A 19,295-nucleotide genomic window follows, 5' to 3' on the forward strand; every position below is an offset into this window, starting at 1 on the left:
CAATGCCGGGCCGACCCGCGGCGCAGGTTGCCGTAAGGGACCCGCATGCACAGCTTCGCTGGTCATCCTTCCTCGCAGAGCTGAAGGGCACTGAGTTTATTTTGGTCAGCTATTATCATTATGACGTGGCTGTCAGCGGAGCAGACACGCGTACCTTCTGTGCAGGGCAAACTTCCGCTTGTATTTGCATACAGGTTGTATTGGCATGCCTTTAACATATTGCGTCACATGAGCAGCACCGGACGGCAACGAGATGGTCTGTTTACTTAATGTTATCTGCTTGTTGCCCTTATGTCGGCCCCTTTATTTTAGATGAATACTAGTGCTGTAGAAAAAGTTGCATCTTAATCCATGGCGGTCCATGAAGCAATACCAATTGGCTCAGTTTTCTATCCTCTTAGTGTGATTATATCCTAATATCACCATGTAACTACGCACTCTTAGGACGAACAGACATGTCGGTTTAATTTTAAAGCAAATGTATCGCGAGAGACGGACAATTTCATTCAATTGTATACCGACAGGCAACGTACTGCTACTAATAATAATATAGTAACAATAATAGTAAACGCCGCAGCAGATAGCGTATCCGTGTATTGGATCAGGATAGGAAATAATGGAGAGGAAATGCACTAGGCCTTCCGTGACGACAAGGCATCATGCAGCGCACGCTCTAGTGCATGGTGTTTTCCGCTTTCTGAATACAAATCATCGTTAAGCAAAGACTACATGAATTTACGGTGCCGTTGTCTCATTTTCTTTCAGAGCTTGAACAATGATCATCTGTGCAAAAGGAGAAGGTGCCGTTCGCCAGCACTGATTTCACAGCGACCATTGCGAAAACCACTGCGGCACAGGAAAGAAAAGCGGAGCAAGGGAGGAAGAGTGGAGTCATATCAGCTGTCTGGGTGCCTTCCTTTCTTTATATTAAAATAATTTCAAACATGACATGGTGACTTCCGCTTTTAACAAGACCACAACTTCATTCGTTCCCGGTGAAAGGAAAACGGAAGAAGCTGCAGAATTGAAAAAGTTGTGGCGCTTCGGAAAGCGAGGACTGCGCTTGCCGGTTTGCCGGATGGTATGCTTTCCAAGTGGAGGAAAGACGTGGTTGCGCCTTCCTGGCACGTGCTTATCAGCTGCATGTACTCTACTTTAGTGACGTCATATTGGACCATCCATTCGTCATAAAGCTGGGTCTCTTAACGCGGAAAGCGAAGGACGTAAAATCACGCCCAATGTTGCGGTCCGTCAGCGCGCGATGCAGAAGCAGCATTACAGCTATGCTCAGTTGCGATGTCTGTTTCTTACGCCACGTGCATTATTTCAACAATGTCTCTTGCATACCTCGTGATAACATATTGTTGCTACCGTTTCCTCGGCCGTCTTGTTTATTTGCAACATATCCTCCAGCTCCAAGGCGTTACAGCAGGACAGTGGGTACAAAAATAACAACAATGCAAATAAGCCAACAGTTGAAGTGATGATGACTATAAAACGAGGGATTCGCAATTTTAGAATATGCTATACAAGCCATGAGAACAACACCGCGCAAGAATTACTCTGTTAGTTACAAATTATTGATCAGCTGAGCGAATTTCATGCAATTTGTACAACAGCTAATTTCTCTAATTTTACAGCTGTGATCCCTCCTGCTTGAGAGTCAGTGGGGCTTGATATATCTGAACTTGTTCATACGAGTTGAGTTATCAAAGATTGCAGGCATTAGCTTCAGCTGGTTTTCCTACCGCCTTCTGTCAAAAAGTTTGATTCCAATGCTACCCTTCGTGTGTATGACACTATCTCCCCAGGAATATTGATTTTGTCGTGAAGAATATTGTCGCTATTTGGATAAGCATAGTGAAGCATAGCTCACGCAAGAAAATGACGGCGATTGACAAGCTTGAGGATCACACTATTCTCTGCTATTGTCGTTGGGCTTACTGCCACTGTGTCTGTTCTATACAAGGAGTACTAATTCCAAACGGGCCCTTTATATTTTAATATAAACCTCACCTGCACATTTAGGTATGCCCTCAATTTTTTTAAATAAGCCATTTTTGATCACGGTCCCATAAGTTGGACGCGTGTTCTCAGTGCAGTCTTATAGTGATCAGCACTCCACCATTTGCAGGATTCCGAATAACGAGGCTAAGCTTGCTGGCAGCTTTTTTTTTTTTACGGCGTTGTTAATATGCTGACTAAATGAAATATCTTCTGAAAGAAGCACGCGTAAACATTTGAGTTCGGCGACTTTTCAGAGTACTTTATTACCGACTGTGTACCTTGTGTTCGGTATGTGCTTCCCTTTGCTAAATGCTACGCGGTAGCTTTTATCTGCATTTGACCTAGTTCCCATGTGTTACACCATAAAGTGACACAATCAAGATCTGCATCGCTTTGATGATGGATCACTACCAGTTCAAGTCGGCCATCGAAGTCACTTGAAAATATAGCCTAACTTCCGTATTCCGAAATGCATCTTAAATTGAAGCCGATGCTTGATTTGATATGGAGGACGCCTCGGGTGAACGTTCCCAAGACGCTCATTGCGTTTCCTTTGGTGCATCCACAACAGGCGTCCTTTCATTCAAGTCAAGCGTGGGCTTCAAGGTAAGATACATTTCTGAGCACGGGGGTAAGACTGCCGCACTTTTTTCTCAGCCAGTGTGTTTGAACGCGAGCACTTGCTTGTTTGTCAAGGTTTCTGCTCTGTCAAAAGCGTGGCAGTTTGGGCGAGTTGGTATGTCATGACTTTTTTTAGCCTTGTAGCGCAGCTCAGAAAGAGCAAAAAAGGTAGGAGGTAGGGGTAATGAAAGGGAACGGAAAACAGAGTGAGCGCTAACTTCCGACTTCCTTTATTGCTCTTTCTGAGCTGCGCTACAAGCCTAAAAAAGTTCTGCTCTGTCCTTGCAGCAATGTTTGTCCTGGCTATAGTACTTGCTCTCAGCCACTTGATTGTGCACCTGAACAGACTTCGAGGAATGACCACTCTAGTTAGCGCCTCTTTATTCCTGTCGTATCAGCTGGTGTCCATCATAGACGTGCGAGTCGTTCGAGGTTGGCACTTCTCTCGGCTTCGACACGTTTCAGAAAAGAACGCTGCCGCAGAGCCCGGTCAACAGAAGTGCCGGTTGCCGCACCAGAAGCATGGCTTGCCGCCTGAAAATAAAGAGAAAAAATAAAGAATGCTACAGGCGCACGCTTACACAGCATAATGCCTCTCGGGGATCGCTCTTAGGCTGGCGCACGTGAAATAACACTATGAGGGTGAGCATAGTCGGCAGTAGCTCAGCTGGCTGTTTGAAAGTTATGCTCTCCGTTTCATTCTCAATAAAGGTGTGGTTTATTTTTAGTGGCAAAACATTACCATGGTGGCGGAATGATTAATTAGTTTACAGACCACGAAAGCCCCTGTACTCACTAACAAGCTGGCGAAGCTGAACGACTGTTCATTATGATGACGGTGATTATGATTTTATTTTATTTATTTAATTATTTATACAATACGGCGGACTCATGGTCCAAGCAGGGTGGTCGATACAAATACAAGAAGTACAAAAGAAACAGCAACGAAAAAAAACAATAACACAGGCTCAGAAAGGTTATTTCATAGTTTGACCACTTGTTTTGATAAGGCAGTTCCATTCACTAATGGTTCTCGGGAAATAAGAAAACTTAAATATGTCTGTGCGAGCAAAATATGGGGTTAGGGCGTTTTCATTGTGGTTTCGGGTGGGCCTGCTAGCTAAGGGTGACAATTAGGTTGATGTATATAGCGCTAGTTTGTTTTCCAAAAGTTGGGAAACAAATTTTAATCTAAATTTTTGCCTTCGTGCCTGTAATACGGGAATGCCATTTGCTTGTAGTAAATGAGAAGGTGAATCTAATGCTGAAAATTTCTTAAAAATAAACCTTACTGCCTTTCTCTGAATACGTTCAAGACAATGATGATGATGATCATGATAAAGATGCACGTTCGGAACATGGCTCGTACCCACTATGGGAGATGCGCCAAGAATCGGGCCACTGTAAGCAGAGTTAACGAATTGAGAACTAAACTAAAAGGCGTTAAATTGGCAATAGGGCAAAACTTCATCCCCACTTGCCCTTAATGATCATTATTTTGAACTTCTGTTATATCGCCGCGTTTGTTCAACACCCGTTCTTCCCGCTATTACGCCTCGCTACTTCAACAAAAGGAAAGTGTTGTACGCCACTCACGTCTGCAGGCCTGGTGGCCTGGTGCCCACCCGCTGGCGTGGGTTTCGATTGCGCTTTTGTGGGACCACCAAGGAAAAAAGACTTCCGGCCACCAACAAGGGGATAATCTCTTCAAGTTAAGTGGCTTTGCGGTAATGTGACGTTAAGTGCCCCACCTTGGATGTGTGTTTCTCGTGCTCCGAATAAATGCATCTCCCACTTCGGGCCAGAAACTCCCTCGGCCACCATGCAGACATTTTCTTTTTCCGGAGGAAAAGGGGTAGCCCAGTTGGAACCACCAACGGAACGACTTCCTCACCCAAGGCCCAAAAAAGGTAGCCTTGCAATCCACTGGAAGACAATGGCCCAAGCGAACCCGCTAATGCACGGTGCTTACCTCCTGTGGAGGAAATGGCAATGGTTTCCCTGCATAAAGAACTAGGGACCTTTCTAAGGTCCTCGGTGCTACATAAGTGGCCTCGCCATGCACATTTCTATCTCTTATCTCTCATCCTTCGCTGACTCAACATGTAAATCAAGTGTAAAGTTTTTGAAAAAGCTACTTCTCGTCCCTACTCGTACGCTTGTTCAATGGCGCCCATGGCAAGTCACCCTTGGTCGCCCACCGCATCGTAACGTCGGATGCCAAGGGCAAGGTTCCAGGATCCGACGTCGTAACACCGTGTGCTCCTGCGCGTATTTCCAACAAATGGCGCCGTAAATTCCGGTACCTGTATTAATCAACAACCGAGCAAATACAGGACCAACTGACGACGAGCCCATGCAGAGATTCGCTGGGACGAGCGGGGTCAATGCAACCTGCCGTCCTCATTCGCCAACTGACAGCCACAAGGAGGCAGAGCTTGCAATATAAAGGGCATTCATTAGAACAACGGTAAGGTTAATCTATGACATCGACGCGGCGTTCAATGTGACTACAACGCTTCAACGTCACGTCATGAACAGTCGGCTCGAAATGTTTCAGGAGAGGTTTGTTTTCTATATAACACGACCAAACTGCTGACGATGAAATACACTAAAAATACATAGATCCTTTGGGTAGAACACAGTTGTGAAAAAGACTACCTAACTTTGCAAGTCAGAAATTAAACTTGCTCTTGAGATCCGGTGAAGTGTAACCAACAACAAAAAAATTACCAAAGATTACGTTATTCCCTAATGCGAAATTTGAGCAGCGCTCAAACTTCATGCTTCCATTTTGCGTGTCAATATATTGTATTATGATAACATAGGCACACGATTAATATTCGGAAGAGAACGCTGCGAGTGGGACCTTGCGGGCCAAAATCCGATAATAATTGGTGGGAACTTCAGTTTTCCAAGTACCACATGGGGATATGGCTATGAAACGGCCAAAGGGAAACGGCTATGGCAAACCACACAAGAACTCGCTCTTGTAATCATAACTGCCCCAAGAATATGAACCAGAACGGGAAAGGCAGTCTTCAGGGACACCACGCCCGACCTATCTTTGACGAAGAACATAGAAAGAGCCGAGTGGCGCAATACAACAGATGATCTAGGCAGCGATCAGGCAATTGTTGAAATAACAATATCCTCGCTAGCTGGAATTCCTCTACCGCCGAAGAAGTTTGTTTGGAAATATTGGGAAAAATTCCGAAAACACAGACTAATAGGGAACAGGAACAAATCATAGACATAGAGGCATGGATGACCGAGCTCGTCGCTGACGCGTGGGAGGCGGCACAGCCCTCTGATACAGAAATAGCAACGTAAAAAAGGGACAGCCGGCTCGCACATCTCATTGAAGCTGTCATCCATGCAGAACAGATGGAAGGAACAACGGCTCATTAGGCAAGAAAGCTGGCGAAATTAACAGGATTATAGAGGATCATTGTCGGACTCTCAGTCGCCAGTAATGGGACGAAGTCTGCAATGCTGCTGATGGTCAGCTCCACAATACCCAGACGTGGAAACTTCTCAGATACTTCCTCGATGACACTAAAGGTACATCTCACCAGAAGGATACTCTGCAGAAACTCCTCCATAGTGAATCGGCAACAGCTGGCACGCGCGCGGTGGCAGAGACGCTCAGAGACAAGTACCTCCCTCAACGCCCCACGAGCCACCACAGCGATTACACGGGGAGGGATAATTCTCAGCTGGATGAGGAGTTCAGTGATGTAGAAATCAGGAAAGACTTACACCACTGCAACGGGAAGTCAGCCCCTGGTCCCGAAAAGATAACCAACAAAATGCTCAGGAACCTCAACGACAGCTCGATCAACAAGCTGACAAGCTACATTAAAGAATGCTGGACCTGGGGCAGCATCACCGCACAAAGTAAGACATTCAAGGTAATCCTTATTCCCAAGCCAGGCAAACAAACAAGCCTCAACAACCTACGACCAAAATTTCTAACATAATGCGTCCGCAATGTACGAAACATGCATTATTCAACCGCATTAATAATCACCTTGAAGACACTGGAGCCCACCCACACAGCATGATCGGCTTCCGTCTGGGCTCACCTGTCTATGCGAGACCCCATGCTCCAGATCAAGCACCACGTCTTAGACGACAGTACCAGAAACACTAAAGCCATCCTCGGCCTGGACGTGGAAAAGGCTTTTGAGAACGTCAAACACGCAGCTATCCTCGCCCAGATACAAAGCCTAAACCTATGCAAGAGGTCGTACAATTATGTAAGGGACTTGCTGACCAACCACAAGGCTACCTTGTGGGCGGGCGACATCAGAACAGAAGTGCGTACGCTGGGCAGTGAGAGACTCCCCAAGAATCTGTCATCTCCCCAATGCTCTTCAGCCTCGTCATGCTGGGCCTTTCACAGAAACTATAAGAAGTTGACGATATGCAGCCATACTTCTACGTGGACGATATCACGATATTGTCACGTGGTCGTGACGTTGAATAACACAGTAGCAGTACTGTGAACGAGAAAACTAACTTTTATTGGGCGAACCTGTGCCCACAAAACAGGCTACACTTATAGCACAACGATAGCGGCGAACACGCTCGGCGATCGTCGAAAATCTGATCAGCGGGTCAAGCGCGTCGGCTTTTATAGATCAGTCGTCGAATGTTCCAGATTACCTGATGGGACCCGCGTGTCTTCCACAAAGTTCTACACCATTCGTGTCACGCGATGAAATCTGATAACACAAGGTTCGGCGACAACAGACACGCGGATAGAAGCATCGATAACTTTCCAGAAACTTCGGATACATGCAAGCGCGTCCCGCGCTGCGCGATAAGATTTGTTAGGCGGTGAAACCTGGTCGCCCGATAAATATAAATACACGTGTCAATACCCCCCTCTTAAAAAGCATCGTCCCGATGCTACAAAGAGAGCGAAACACAAAGGGACACTTATTAAACGTAAGTAACAAAACAACGAAAAGAAATAAAGTCCACAGGTCAGTTACGCGAAGTACCAAAGTTCGTCAACGCTGGTGGTACGGCTTGAGCCGCACAACGTGGACAATTTCAGGTCGTGAGCGGCGCCGCTGTGACAGCGAAATGCCGTCTGGCACGACCTCGTAGTCCAGTGCACCAATACGTCGGATGATCTTGTACGGTCCAAAATAGCGACGCAAAAGCTTCTCGCTCAGTCCTCGTCGGCGTATAGGGGTCCATACCCAAACACGGTCGCCGGGCTGGTACTCGACGAAGCGTCGTCGGAGATTGTAGTGTCGGCTGTCGGTCCTCTGCTGGTTCTTGATTCGCAGGCGGGCGAGCTGTCGGGCTTCTTCGGCGCGCTGGAGATAGGTAGCGACGTCAAGATTCTCTTCGTCCGTTACGTGCGGCAGCATGGCGTCGAGCGTCGTCGTCGGGTTCCTGCCGTAAACCAACTTGAACGGCGTGATCTGTGTTGTTTCTTGCACCGCCGTGTTATAAGCGAATGTTACGTACGGCAGGACGGCATCCCAGGTCTTGTGTTCGACGTCGACGTACATCGCTAGCATGTCGGCGAGGGTCTTATTCAGCCGCTCCGTAAGACCATTCGTCTGCGGGTGGTAAGCCGTTGTCATCCTGTGCCTTGTCTGACTGTATTTCAGAATGGCTTGGGTGAGCTCCGCTGTAAAGGCCGTTCCTCGGTCGGTGATGAGGACTTCTGGGGCGCCATGTCGCAGCAGGATGTTTTCGATAAAGAATTTCGCCACTTCGGCAGCGCTACCTTTCGGCAGTGCTTTTGTTTCAGCGAAGCGGGTGAGGTAGTCCGTCGCCACGACGATCCACTTATTTCCGGTTATTGACGTCGGAAAGGGTCCCAGCAAGTCCATCCCGATCTGCTGGAATGGTCGGCAAGGAGGCTCGATTGGCTGTAGTAATCCGGCTGGCCTTGTCGGCGGTGTCTTGCGTCGCTGACAGTCTCGGCATGTTCTGACATAACGGGCGACGTCGGCGGTCAGGCGCGGCCAATAATACTTTTCTTGTATCCTTGATAGTGTCCGGGAAAATCCGAGGTGTCCAGCGGTCGGATCGTCATGTAGGGCATGCAATACTTCTGGACGAAGTCCTGACGGGACAACAAGAAGGTAATTGGCGCGGACTGGCGAGAAGTTCTTCTTCACGAGTAGACTGTCTTGAAGCGTGAAGGAAGATAATCCGCGCTTAAATGCCCTGGGGACAACGTCGGTGTGCCCTTCCAAATAATCGACGAGGCCTTTAAGTTCCGGGTCCGCTCGTTGTTGTTCGGCGAAGTCTTCCGCGCTTATTATTCCAAGGAAGGCGTCGTCATCCTCGTCATCTTGCGGCGGCGGGTCAATGGGGGCGCGGGATAGGCAATCGGCGTCTGAGTGTTTTCGTCCGCACTTGTATGTTACGGTGATGTCGTATTCTTGTAGTCTGAGGCTCCACCGTGCCAGCCGTCCTGAGGGATCCTTTAAATTCGCTAGCCAACACAAGGCGTGATGGTCGCTGACGACTTTGAATGGCCTGCCATATAGGTAAGGGCGAAATTTCGCTGTAGCCCAAACGATGGCGAGGCATTCCTTTTCGGTTGTAGAATAATTGCCTTCCGCTTTTGACAACGACCGGCTAGCGTAAGCTATCACGTGTTCATGTCCATCTTTTCTCTGGACCAGGACGGCGCCGAGGCCTAGGCTACTGGCGTCAGTGTGGATTTCGGTATCGGCGTGATCGTCGAAGTGCGCAAGTACGGGCGGCGACTGCATGCGTCGTTTGAGTTCTTGAAATGCCTCGGCCTGCGGCGTTTCCCACTTGAACTCGACGTCGCATTTAGTTAGCTGCGTCAGCGGTTCAGCGATGCGTGAAAAGTCCTTGACAAAGCGCCTATAGTAGGCACACATGCCAAGGAATCTGCGCACTGCCTTCTTGTCGATTGGCTGCGGGAACTTTGCGATGGCAGCTGTCTTCTGCGGGTCGGGGCGTACTCCAGATTTGCTGATGACATGGCCTAGGAATAGAAGCTCATCGTAAGCGAAGTGACACTTTTCCGGCTTCAGGGTGAGCCCTGATGACTTGATGGCCTCTAATACTGTCGCAAGCCGCTTAAGGTGATCGTCGAAATTTCCGGCGAAGACGACGACGTCATCCAAGTAAACAAGACAGGTCTGCCACTTCAATCCTGCTAAAACCGTGTCCATCACGCGCTGGAACGTTGCAGGCGCCGAGCACAGTCCAAACGGCATAACCTTAAATTCATAGAGGCCGTCTGGCGTGATGAAGGCGGTCTTTTCGCGATCCCTTTCGTCGACTTCTATTTGCCAGTAGCCAGACTTGAGGTCCATCGATGAGAAGTATTTAGCATGGCAGAGCCGATCTAATGCGTCGTCTATCCGTGGGAGGGGGTATACGTCTTTCTTCGTGATTTTGTTCAGTCTACGATAATCGACGCAGAAACGTAGGGTTCCGTCCTTTTTCTTCACTAAAACAACTGGAGACGCCCACGGGCTTTTCGACGGCTGGATGATGTCGTCGCCCAGCATTTCGTCGACTTGTTGTCTTATAGCTTCGCGTTCTCGCGTCGAAACTCGGTAAGGGCTCTGGCGTAGTGGTCGAGCGCTCTCTTCGGTGATTATGCGATGCTTTGCGACTGGTGTTTGTCGAATCCTTGATGACGTCGAAAAGCAGTCTTTGTATCGTCGAAGCAGACTTCTGAGCTGTTGCTGCTTAATCACGGGGAGACTTGGATTTATGTTGAAGTCTGGCTCGGGAACCACGGTCGTCGGGGTAGATGCAACAGAATCCGAGAGGACGAAGGCATCGCTGGTTTCCTGTATTTCCTCGATGAATGCGATCGTCGTGCCCTTGTTGATGTGCTTGAACTCCTGGCTGAAGTTTGTCAGCAACACTCTCGTGTTTCCTCCGTGCAGTCGAGCGATCCCTCTTGCGACGCAAATTTCACGGTCGAGTAGTAGACGTTGGTCGCCTTCGATGACGCCTTCTACGTCAGCGGGTGTTTCGGTGCCGACCGAAATAACGATGCTGGAGCGAGGCGGGATGCTCACTTGATCTTCGAACACACTCAAGGCGTGGTGGCTACAAGGGCGCTCCGATGGTATCGCTTGATCTTCCGACAGCGTTATTGACTGCGACTTCAGGTCGATGATGGCGCCGTGTTGGTTCAGGAAGTCCATGCCGAGAATGACGTCTCGTGAACACTGTTGCAGGATAACGAAGGTGGCAGGGTAAGTCCGGTCATGAATGGTAATTCTTGCCGTGCAGATTCCAGTCGGCGTAATGAGGTGCCCTCCAGCGGTCCGAATTTGGGGGCCCTCCCATGCAGTCTTAACCTTCTTCAACTGGGCGGCGATGCGTCCACTCATTACGGAGTAATCGGCCCCTGTGTCGACTAAGGCAGTGACTGCGTGGCCGTCGAGAAGCACGTCAAGGTCGGTGGTTCTTTGTCTGGCGTTGCAGTTAGGTCGTGGCGTCGGATCACGGCTGCGTCGTGTTGAACTGAAGCTGGAACGTCGCTTCGTCAAGTCGTCTTTCGTCGGTGTAGTCTTGGCTTCCTGACTTCGTCGGGACGGCGGCGTGTCGTCATTAGGTCGTCGAGACGGTTTCTTCGTCGTCTTCGTCGGCGGCGGAGGATCTTCGTCAATTCGACGAACAGCAACCGCACCTCCATCGGTTGCTGCTTTTAGTTTTCCGGATATGGGCTCGCAGAGCGGCCCCGGGCTGGGCCGGTGTATGGTCGGTGCTGCGGCGACAGGTAGCGGCCTGGTGACGGCGAACGGGATGGTCGTCGAGGGCTCCACTGAGTAGCGGCGAGGTAATCGGCGATGTCACGAGGGCGTTCACCTTCCCTCGGGCGCTGTGCGTTCACGGCGAAGCCTCGCAATCCCAGGTCGCGGTATGGGCATCGGCGGTACACGTGCCCGGCTTCGCCGCAGTGGTAGCAGAGCGGGCGGTGGTCGGGGGCGCGCCAAATGTCCGTCTTCCTCGCGTAGGTGCGCTGGGCGACGGGTGGGCGTGCTGGCGGCGGCGGCGGTGGACGACGGAATTGCGGCGTTACAGGGACCTGGCGTTGTCGCGGAGGGGGAGCTTGACGGCGTGCGATGGCGGCGTAAGTCATCGCTTCTGGCTGGGGCTGCGGTAATTGTGGTTGCACCTCAGGAACTCCTAGCGATCGGTGCACCTCTTCTTTCACGACGTCGGCGATCGAGGCCACTTGAGGCTGCGACGATGGCAAGACCTCGCGCAGTTCTTCGCGCACGATGGCCCTGATGGTCTCGCATAAACCGTCCGTGGCCAGTGATTGAATTCCGGAGTAGCTTGTTGGCTTGGTGCGTCGGTCAAATTGCCGGTTCCGCAATTCCAGTGTCTTCTCGATGCTCGTCGCCTCACGAAGAAACTCATCGACGGTCTTCGGTGGACTTCTTACCATACCGGCGAAAAGTTCCTCCTTTACGCCACGCATCAGTAGACGTACTTTCTTCTCCTCGGACATTTCTGGGTCGGCGTGGCGGAACAGACGGCTCATTTCCTCAGTGAAAATCGCGATCGTCTCATTCGGCAGCTGCGCTCTTGTCTCCAGTAGAGCTTGGGCTCGCTCTTTTCGCACGACGCTTTGAAATGTTTTCAGGAAGCCGCTTCGGAAGAGGTCCCACGTCGTCAAGGTGGCTTCTCGATTCTCGAACCACGTCTTGGCGGCGTCCTCCAATGCGAAATAGACATGTCGTAGCTTGTCGTCGCTTGCCCAGTTGTTAAACGTAGCGACCCTCTCATACGTTTCCAGCCAGGTTTCCGGGTCCTCAAATGTGGAACCGCGGAACGTCGGTGGTTCCCTGGGCTGCTGCAGGACGATGGGGGACGCTGGGGCTGCCATTGCGGTTGCCTTGGCCACAATCTTCTTGGTCTTCTCAGGTAGAAGTCCGTGCTCCGGGGGCAGCTGTTGAAGACGGCGGCTTGCTCGGTGGTCCGGGATTACGTTGGTGTTCTGTTCGCGGTCTGGGCTGGGATCACGGCTTGTCGGGGGCGTCCTGTACATGGACGAAAAGCACCTCCACCAGATGTCACGTGGTCGTGACGTTGAATAACACAGTAGCAGTACTGTGAACGAGAAAACTAACTTTTATTGGGCGAACCTGTGCCCACAAAACAGGCTACACTTATAGCACAACGATAGCGGCGAACACGCTCGGCGATCGTCGAAAATCTGATCAGCGGGTCAAGCGCGTCGGCTTTTATAGATCAGTCGTCGAATGTTCCAGATTACCTGATGGGACCCGCGTGTCTTCCACAAAGTTCTACACCATTCGTGTCACGCGATGAAATCTGATAACACAAGGTTCGGCGACAACAGACACGCGGATAGAAGCATCGATAACTTTCCAGAAACTTCGGATACATGCAAGCGCGTCCCGCGCTGCGCGATAAGATTTGTTAGGCGGTGAAACCTGGTCGCCCGATAAATATAAATACACGTGTCAATATGTACAACGAAGGGCAGCGACGGCTAGGTAGAAACAAGACTACAAGAACCAAAACCAAAGTTGAGGACTAGCTCAAAGACACGCGTCTCCGTTGCTTATCCAATAAATCGAGCTGCTTCTATATCCTCCTAACCTGAAAGGCAGTCCACCGAAGGGATACAACCGCGGGAGAAGCTACGAAGAAATTGAACTAAGCACACAATGCGGAGGAATAATTCCAAAAGTCAAGAGGATTAAAGTACTCGGAATTATTATCGATACGAATGATGTCAACGGGGAAACCGTCCGGAAATTAACATCCAAGGTGTCCAACGCAATGCGCCTGACCAGGAGAACCACGAGCAAAAGATGTGGGATGTGAGAGGAAAGTATCTTCCGCCTCATACATTCTTTTGTGATCAGCCACATTGCGTATGTGGCAAGGTTCCATAACTGGACCATGGCCGAACGAAACAAGATCGACGCCCTTCAGGCACGTACGCAGGATTTTTCTTCGGGGGGGGGGGGGGGGGCCCAACCCAAGGTAACTTCTATGCAAATTAGGGGGGGGGGCTACTTTACTGGTACAAATGTGAATAACGTCCACCATTCGTCATAAAAACACGTAAACCCACAAGAGAGAAATGAAATAAGGTGTATTTTACAGGTACGCCCTGTGCGATACACTTCTCCTTTACTTGGCAAACAAGGAACTACGTCAAATGGACTTGCGCAGGAAGAACACTGCCAAGGACAAGTAAAAGAGCCAAATTGTAAAATAAAGATTACTTTAGTAGAATACAACTTAAAGAAACAGCAGTTGGCAACCAAGGCACACAAACTGCGGGGGGGGGGGGGTTGTTTTTTTTTTCGCCAGCCGATCACAGAAGCAAATGAAATCGCCGGCATGCGGCCTTTTCAAAATGGCGTCGTAATTGATACCTCCGGAGCGTCTGTTCTTGAAAAGTATTTTCATCGCGGAAGCAATGAGGTGTGCAACAGACATGAACAAAGTGTATGGAGTCTGAGCATTCCACTCTTCAAAAGTCCGCGGTGCCGTTCATTTCACTGCTGAACCCATTTTACTCATGAAACTTCACTGCCAACTAAAGTGAAACTTGACAATAAATAGTTGCAGCAAGGCAGGCATATCATTTCAGTTCAATAAAGAATTAGGGTTTGGCCGTTCCACTATAAAAGGCGAGGCAAAGGGTATAAAATTGCGCGCTAATAATTCTATTTTTGTGGTTACCGCCTTATTTGGGTAACAGAAAAAGTTTGAAGTACGAATTATTTGCAGCCTCCCGGAGGAACAGTGGCTGGTGGTTATGGGGCGTGGGCGGGGCTTCACTGCAGACTGAATTTGTATCCGACTATAGTAGCGTTTTTCTAATTAGCTCTGGAAGAACTATAGAGAAATATGTATTTCCGGAACAGTCACAGTTCTTTTGGATCCCTGGTTTATGCTCTACCAAGTGCCGCAAACGACTCGTATGGTTATTCGGGAAGGTACGTAACGATGCGTGGCTTCCAGTCCAGTGAAACCTCGTAGGGCGCAGGACGCTGCGAATCTAGACGTACTACGCCCACCGCGGAAGCTTAGAAAGACACTTCATAAGACTCACATAAGCACAGCAGAGAAATGGCTACGTCAGGCGGCTCGACTGATAACTGTAGAAGCGTCATTCAAAACACACGGAATTGTTCCCCACTTCCGGCGGCGTTTTTTCTACTTCCTCTTTAAATAAAAAAATGTTGATCTATAAATATTTTCATAAACAATGGTTCAATTTGTTAACTTTCACTTTTATTCCTGTTTGGTTGTTGCCTCGGTTGCCGACAATGGATTCCTTAGTAGATCGCTTAATTTCTCAACGCCTTGCAGCTCTTGTTTCCGGTTGCCAATTTTGCACGAAAAATGCTGTAAAATTAGGCAAAAACCAGACGAGGTAAAAGATGACATTCATGTTGCTTATGGATTTAACGGTTATTGCAGGGTTTGATGATGGACGCTGTTTCGCATTATTTTATTTTTCACCTTACCTAACCCATATCGCGGGTATATGGTTCCGAGAATCTGTCAGCGTTACTCGAGGAAATAATGAAGCAAAAGGAAAAGTTAAACGCAATTGGCGTTTTCTCTGTCCGCAACTCGTCCCACGTGCATACAGACCAGCTGACCACGAATCGAATCCCCTTCTTGGTCCCTGGATCAGTCTAAACGAAGAAGGTTGTACTAACGAAGCAACAGCGAAGCGCGTGACCGTCGAAAAGATGGTGACAACTGAACACATCTCGAGATAATCGCGTGGACACCGAATCGATGAGGAAACTGTCCTTCACACCCCCAAAAGATGCCGATAACTACCGCCATCCAAAAGGAGTGAAAAAGGCAGCAAAATGTTGACCGCCGAAGAGGTGTCAAGTTTCAACATTGATTTCGAGGCGCTTTAGGAATGTGTGTGAAAAGTGGTGGCATGGGTGGGGAGGGGGGGGGGGTATGCGTCTTAATTTCGGGGGGGGGGCGGGCCCCCCCCGGGCCCCCCCTTGGGTACGTGCCTGACGCCCTTACAAGCAAAGCCTGCAAGGCAGCACTAGGCCTACCCAACTCCGCGAGTACGGAGTTACGGTTGCAACAGGGGGTGCGCAATACCCTGGAGGAATTTGCTGAGGGCCAGAGAATATCTCACCTGGAGCGACTCACTATAAGCGAAGCTGGGCGAAGCATCCTTGCCAAACTACATATCACTTACCCCACCCAGCATGGCCCGAAAGTTCGGCTCCCGCGTCAGGTCTGTGACAGCATCAGGGTCCAGAATATACCGAGAAACGTCTACCCAGCATACAAACAAGGTCGAAGGAAAGCAGAGCAACGGCCCTGGTGCGCTCTTATGGCAAGGGGGAAAAAGTGCGGCTCGTGGACACCGCTGCATCGCCAAATCCACAGGCCTTTCGCCCGGCAGTCACAGACACTAACTCTCAGATCAAAAACGCCTGCACCATAAACCACCATTAGCCCTAGCCGGCGGAAAAGGTCAAATCGTCTTCAGTGACTCTCAGCCATCCGTAACTTCCCCAAAGACAGGATATCTGCTATAGCGTACAACATTATCAAGAATTCAGATAGACCCAAAGACCACAGCACTGTCGCTGGTTCCCCGCACACATTACTTCGGAGGGAGAAACACCACCCAACCGGTAGCGCCCAATCTCGCGCGCGACATGACCGACCACGCTAATTCGGGTAACAGTGGGGCAGGACGGGCTGAGCGAGACCGTATGGCTAGATACAATATCACCACAATGCACTTTAACTCCAGAAGAACGTTTCCACCACCTCACGCCAAGCTTAACAGGGAGCAAGCAGTCGCTAGGCGCCAGCTACAAACGAATTCCTAGCCAAACCCAGTCCAGTTAAATAGAATCTTCCCAGAGGTATACACCACAAATATATGCAAGATATGCAGATCGTCCCCCGGCCACAATAAATCACATGTTATGAGCGATTATAGGCGATAAGACATTCACTACAGCCGAGACCCTTCTGGGCCGCCGCCCTGAGCCTTGACGAGCAGTTTTGGGCCGTCCAGCAGGCCCGCGAGGCGGCGCTGAGGCAAAAAGCTCACCGTCCCCACGTCTAGGACCGATTGCATAATGCCCTGCAGGACCAAATAAAAGTTGTTCACCATGTTATCTTATTGGACTTTACAGTCACGGCATCGAAAGCATATTAAGTACGAACAGTCCGCCTTGAAGGCAAGTATGATTGAGCACTGATGCGCACGAGCGCGAATGAGTGCATATCTTCAAAAAAATGTTAGTGAGCGATTGCGAGTGGCTGTCCATACTTATTCTGCCAAGATAAGAGGCGATTTTGTTCTTCTGTTCACCGACTGTTCTTCCCGTGTTCTCATTAGCGGATTTCCAACATGCAGCGCGCTTTGCCCCTTCTGGCCGAAAGTCGTCGGATAACTTTCCAGGCATAACCTAGGCTACGCTCTCACCATAAATACCTCGACAGTGTGCTTCACGAACAAAGCAACCTGAATGTTCGGTCAGTGCTCTCAGCAGCGAAAATAACGACCAAGGACTTGGAAATTCCACTGCCCTCCTTCATAAACATACGCGTTCCTGGGGCACTTATGCGATCCTAGAAAGTGGACAATGACAGGCTCACCTGAAGCTGCGGACGTTGCAGCTGATATTCAATCAGTGCCCACAGGTAATCGGTGAAGCCGATCTCGGGCAAGTTCTTGGACTCGAAGTGGAGGCGCGCGTAGCTGCTTTGCCAGAGCAGGAAGTCGCTAAGGCGAGTCTCGCCCGAGGTCCTCAGCAGCAGCTGCACGCGGGCCCCGTCGTCCAGCGACGCGTAGTCGTCCACCAGGTTGGTCGTGATGTCGCTGAGGCACGAGTCGGAAAGAGCGAGGCGGGCGAATTGAGCGAAGATCTGTGATGGCTCTTGGCGATGCTTAAAATCACAATAAGATCTCTGAGGGAAAACATCCACTAGAAAGGATCACACCAGACGTGAACTTATTCAAACAACTGTAGCATGTGTTTTGAACATAAGGTCTTCCTTGGCGACTTCCCGTAGCTTTGGCGCACATGGGAGCTCAGTATCTATCCAGCCTATCAGGTGACACTATCAATCAGGTGATAGAGAAATGTGCGCAATGTAACCAACCCTTATATATAACTTTCATGGATTACGAGAAAGCGTTTGATTCAGTCGAAACCTCAGCAGTGATGGAGGCATTACGGAATCAGGGTGTAGGCGAGCCGTATGTAAAAATACTGAAATACATCTATAGCCGCTCCACAGCCACCGTAGTCCTCCATAAAGAAAGCAACAAAATCCCTATAAAGAAAGGCGTCAGACAGGGAGATACGATCTCTCCAATGCAGCGTGGATCGGAATTCGTGGATCAGCACAGCGTGCAGCGCTGTGAATTGGATCAATCCAATTCACAGCGCGTTTACACGAGGTATTCAGAGACCTGGATTGGGAAGAATTGGGGATAAGAGTTAATGGAGAATACCTTAGTAACTTGCGATTCGCTGATGATATTGCCTTGCTTAGTAACTCAGGGGACCAATTGCAATGCATGCTCACTGACCTGGAGAGGCAAGCAGAAGGGTGGGTCTAAATATGAATCTGCGGAAAACTAAACTAATGTTTAACAGTATCGGAAGAAAACAATAGCTTACGGTAGGTAGCGAGGCACTGGAAGTGGTAAGGGAATACATCTATTTAGGGCAGGTAGTGACCGCGGATCCGGATCATAAGATTGAAATAATCATAAGAATAAGAATGGGCTGGGGTGCGTTTGGCAGGCATTCTCAGATCATGAACAGCAGTTTGCCATTATCCCTCAAAAGAAAAGTGTATGACAGCTGTATCTTACCAGTACTCACGTACGGCGCAGGAACCTGGAGGCTTACGAAAAGGGTTCTACATAAATTGAGGACGATTCAACGAACTATGGAAAGAAGAATGATGGGTGTAACGTTAAGGGATACGAAAAGTGCAGATTGGGTGAGGGAAGAAAGGCGAGTTAATGACATCTTAGTTGAAAGCAAGAAAAATAAATGGGGCATGGGCAGGACATGTAATGAGGAGGGAAGATAACCGATGGTCATTACCGATGATAACCGATGGTCAGGGAAGGGAAGCATAGCAGGGCGCGGCACAAAGTTAGGTGGGCGGATGAGATTAAGAAGTTTGCCAGGACAACATGGCCACAATTAGCACATGACCGGGGTAGTTGGAGAAATACGGGAGATGCATTTACCCTGCAGTGGGTGTAGCCAGGCTCATGATGATGATGATGAAGAAGGAGAGGAAGCGTGCGATAAGCAAGCGCGCTAAGCCACGCGTTTAACCGTGCGTGGCTTAGCCGTGTCCGCGGAAAAGCGGATCCTGGGGATTGAGCCGATGCTGAGCGTCAGGACCTTTGAGGCCCCTCGGCAGAGGCAACACACCCATTTGGCCTCGGTTCACGTAAACGGCACCGCCGGACTGACCCACCCGGAGGAAATCGGTAGTTACCTTTTCCTGTCCTCCTCTCTAATCTTCGTCTTTCTCTTGCTTTCGGTCTTTCCTGTCTTCTCTTGGCTTCTTTTTACTTCCACATTTTCCAGGCAGCAAGGGTTAATCTTGTGTGGGATAGCCAACCTTGGTTATCACGGATTTGGTTATAGTAGTGT

General features: G+C 49.5%; 2 protein-coding genes across 5 annotated transcripts in view; one reads left to right on the top strand and one right to left on the bottom strand.

Moving 5' to 3' along the window:
* Window positions 1-948, top strand: part of LOC139057174 (sushi, von Willebrand factor type A, EGF and pentraxin domain-containing protein 1-like) — a 239,123-nt gene extending 238,175 nt beyond the window's left edge. For all 3 annotated transcript variants that reach the window (XM_070534969.1, XM_070534970.1, XM_070534971.1), the window contains one exon: window positions 766-948. In XM_070534969.1, coding sequence (XP_070391070.1) covers window positions 766-779 — 14 coding nt within the window. In that variant the 3' untranslated portion in view covers window positions 780-948. The remainder of the gene's footprint in view (window positions 1-765) is intronic.
* Window positions 949-2,985: 2,037 nt separating this feature from the next.
* LOC139057183 (uncharacterized) overlaps window positions 2,986-19,295 on the bottom strand; it is an 81,100-nt gene continuing 64,790 nt past the window's right edge. For both annotated transcript variants that reach the window (XM_070534990.1, XM_070534988.1), the window contains 2 exons: window positions 17,266-17,488; window positions 2,986-3,162 (listed from right to left, as the gene is read on the bottom strand). In XM_070534990.1, the coding sequence (XP_070391091.1) occupies window positions 3,037-3,162; window positions 17,266-17,488 (349 nt within the window). In that variant the 3' untranslated portion in view covers window positions 2,986-3,036. The remainder of the gene's footprint in view (window positions 3,163-17,265; window positions 17,489-19,295) is intronic.

Source organism: Dermacentor albipictus, chromosome 3 (assembly GCF_038994185.2).
Source record: "Dermacentor albipictus isolate Rhodes 1998 colony chromosome 3, USDA_Dalb.pri_finalv2, whole genome shotgun sequence".
In the NCBI taxonomy this organism is placed as follows: domain Eukaryota; kingdom Metazoa; phylum Arthropoda; class Arachnida; order Ixodida; family Ixodidae; genus Dermacentor; species Dermacentor albipictus.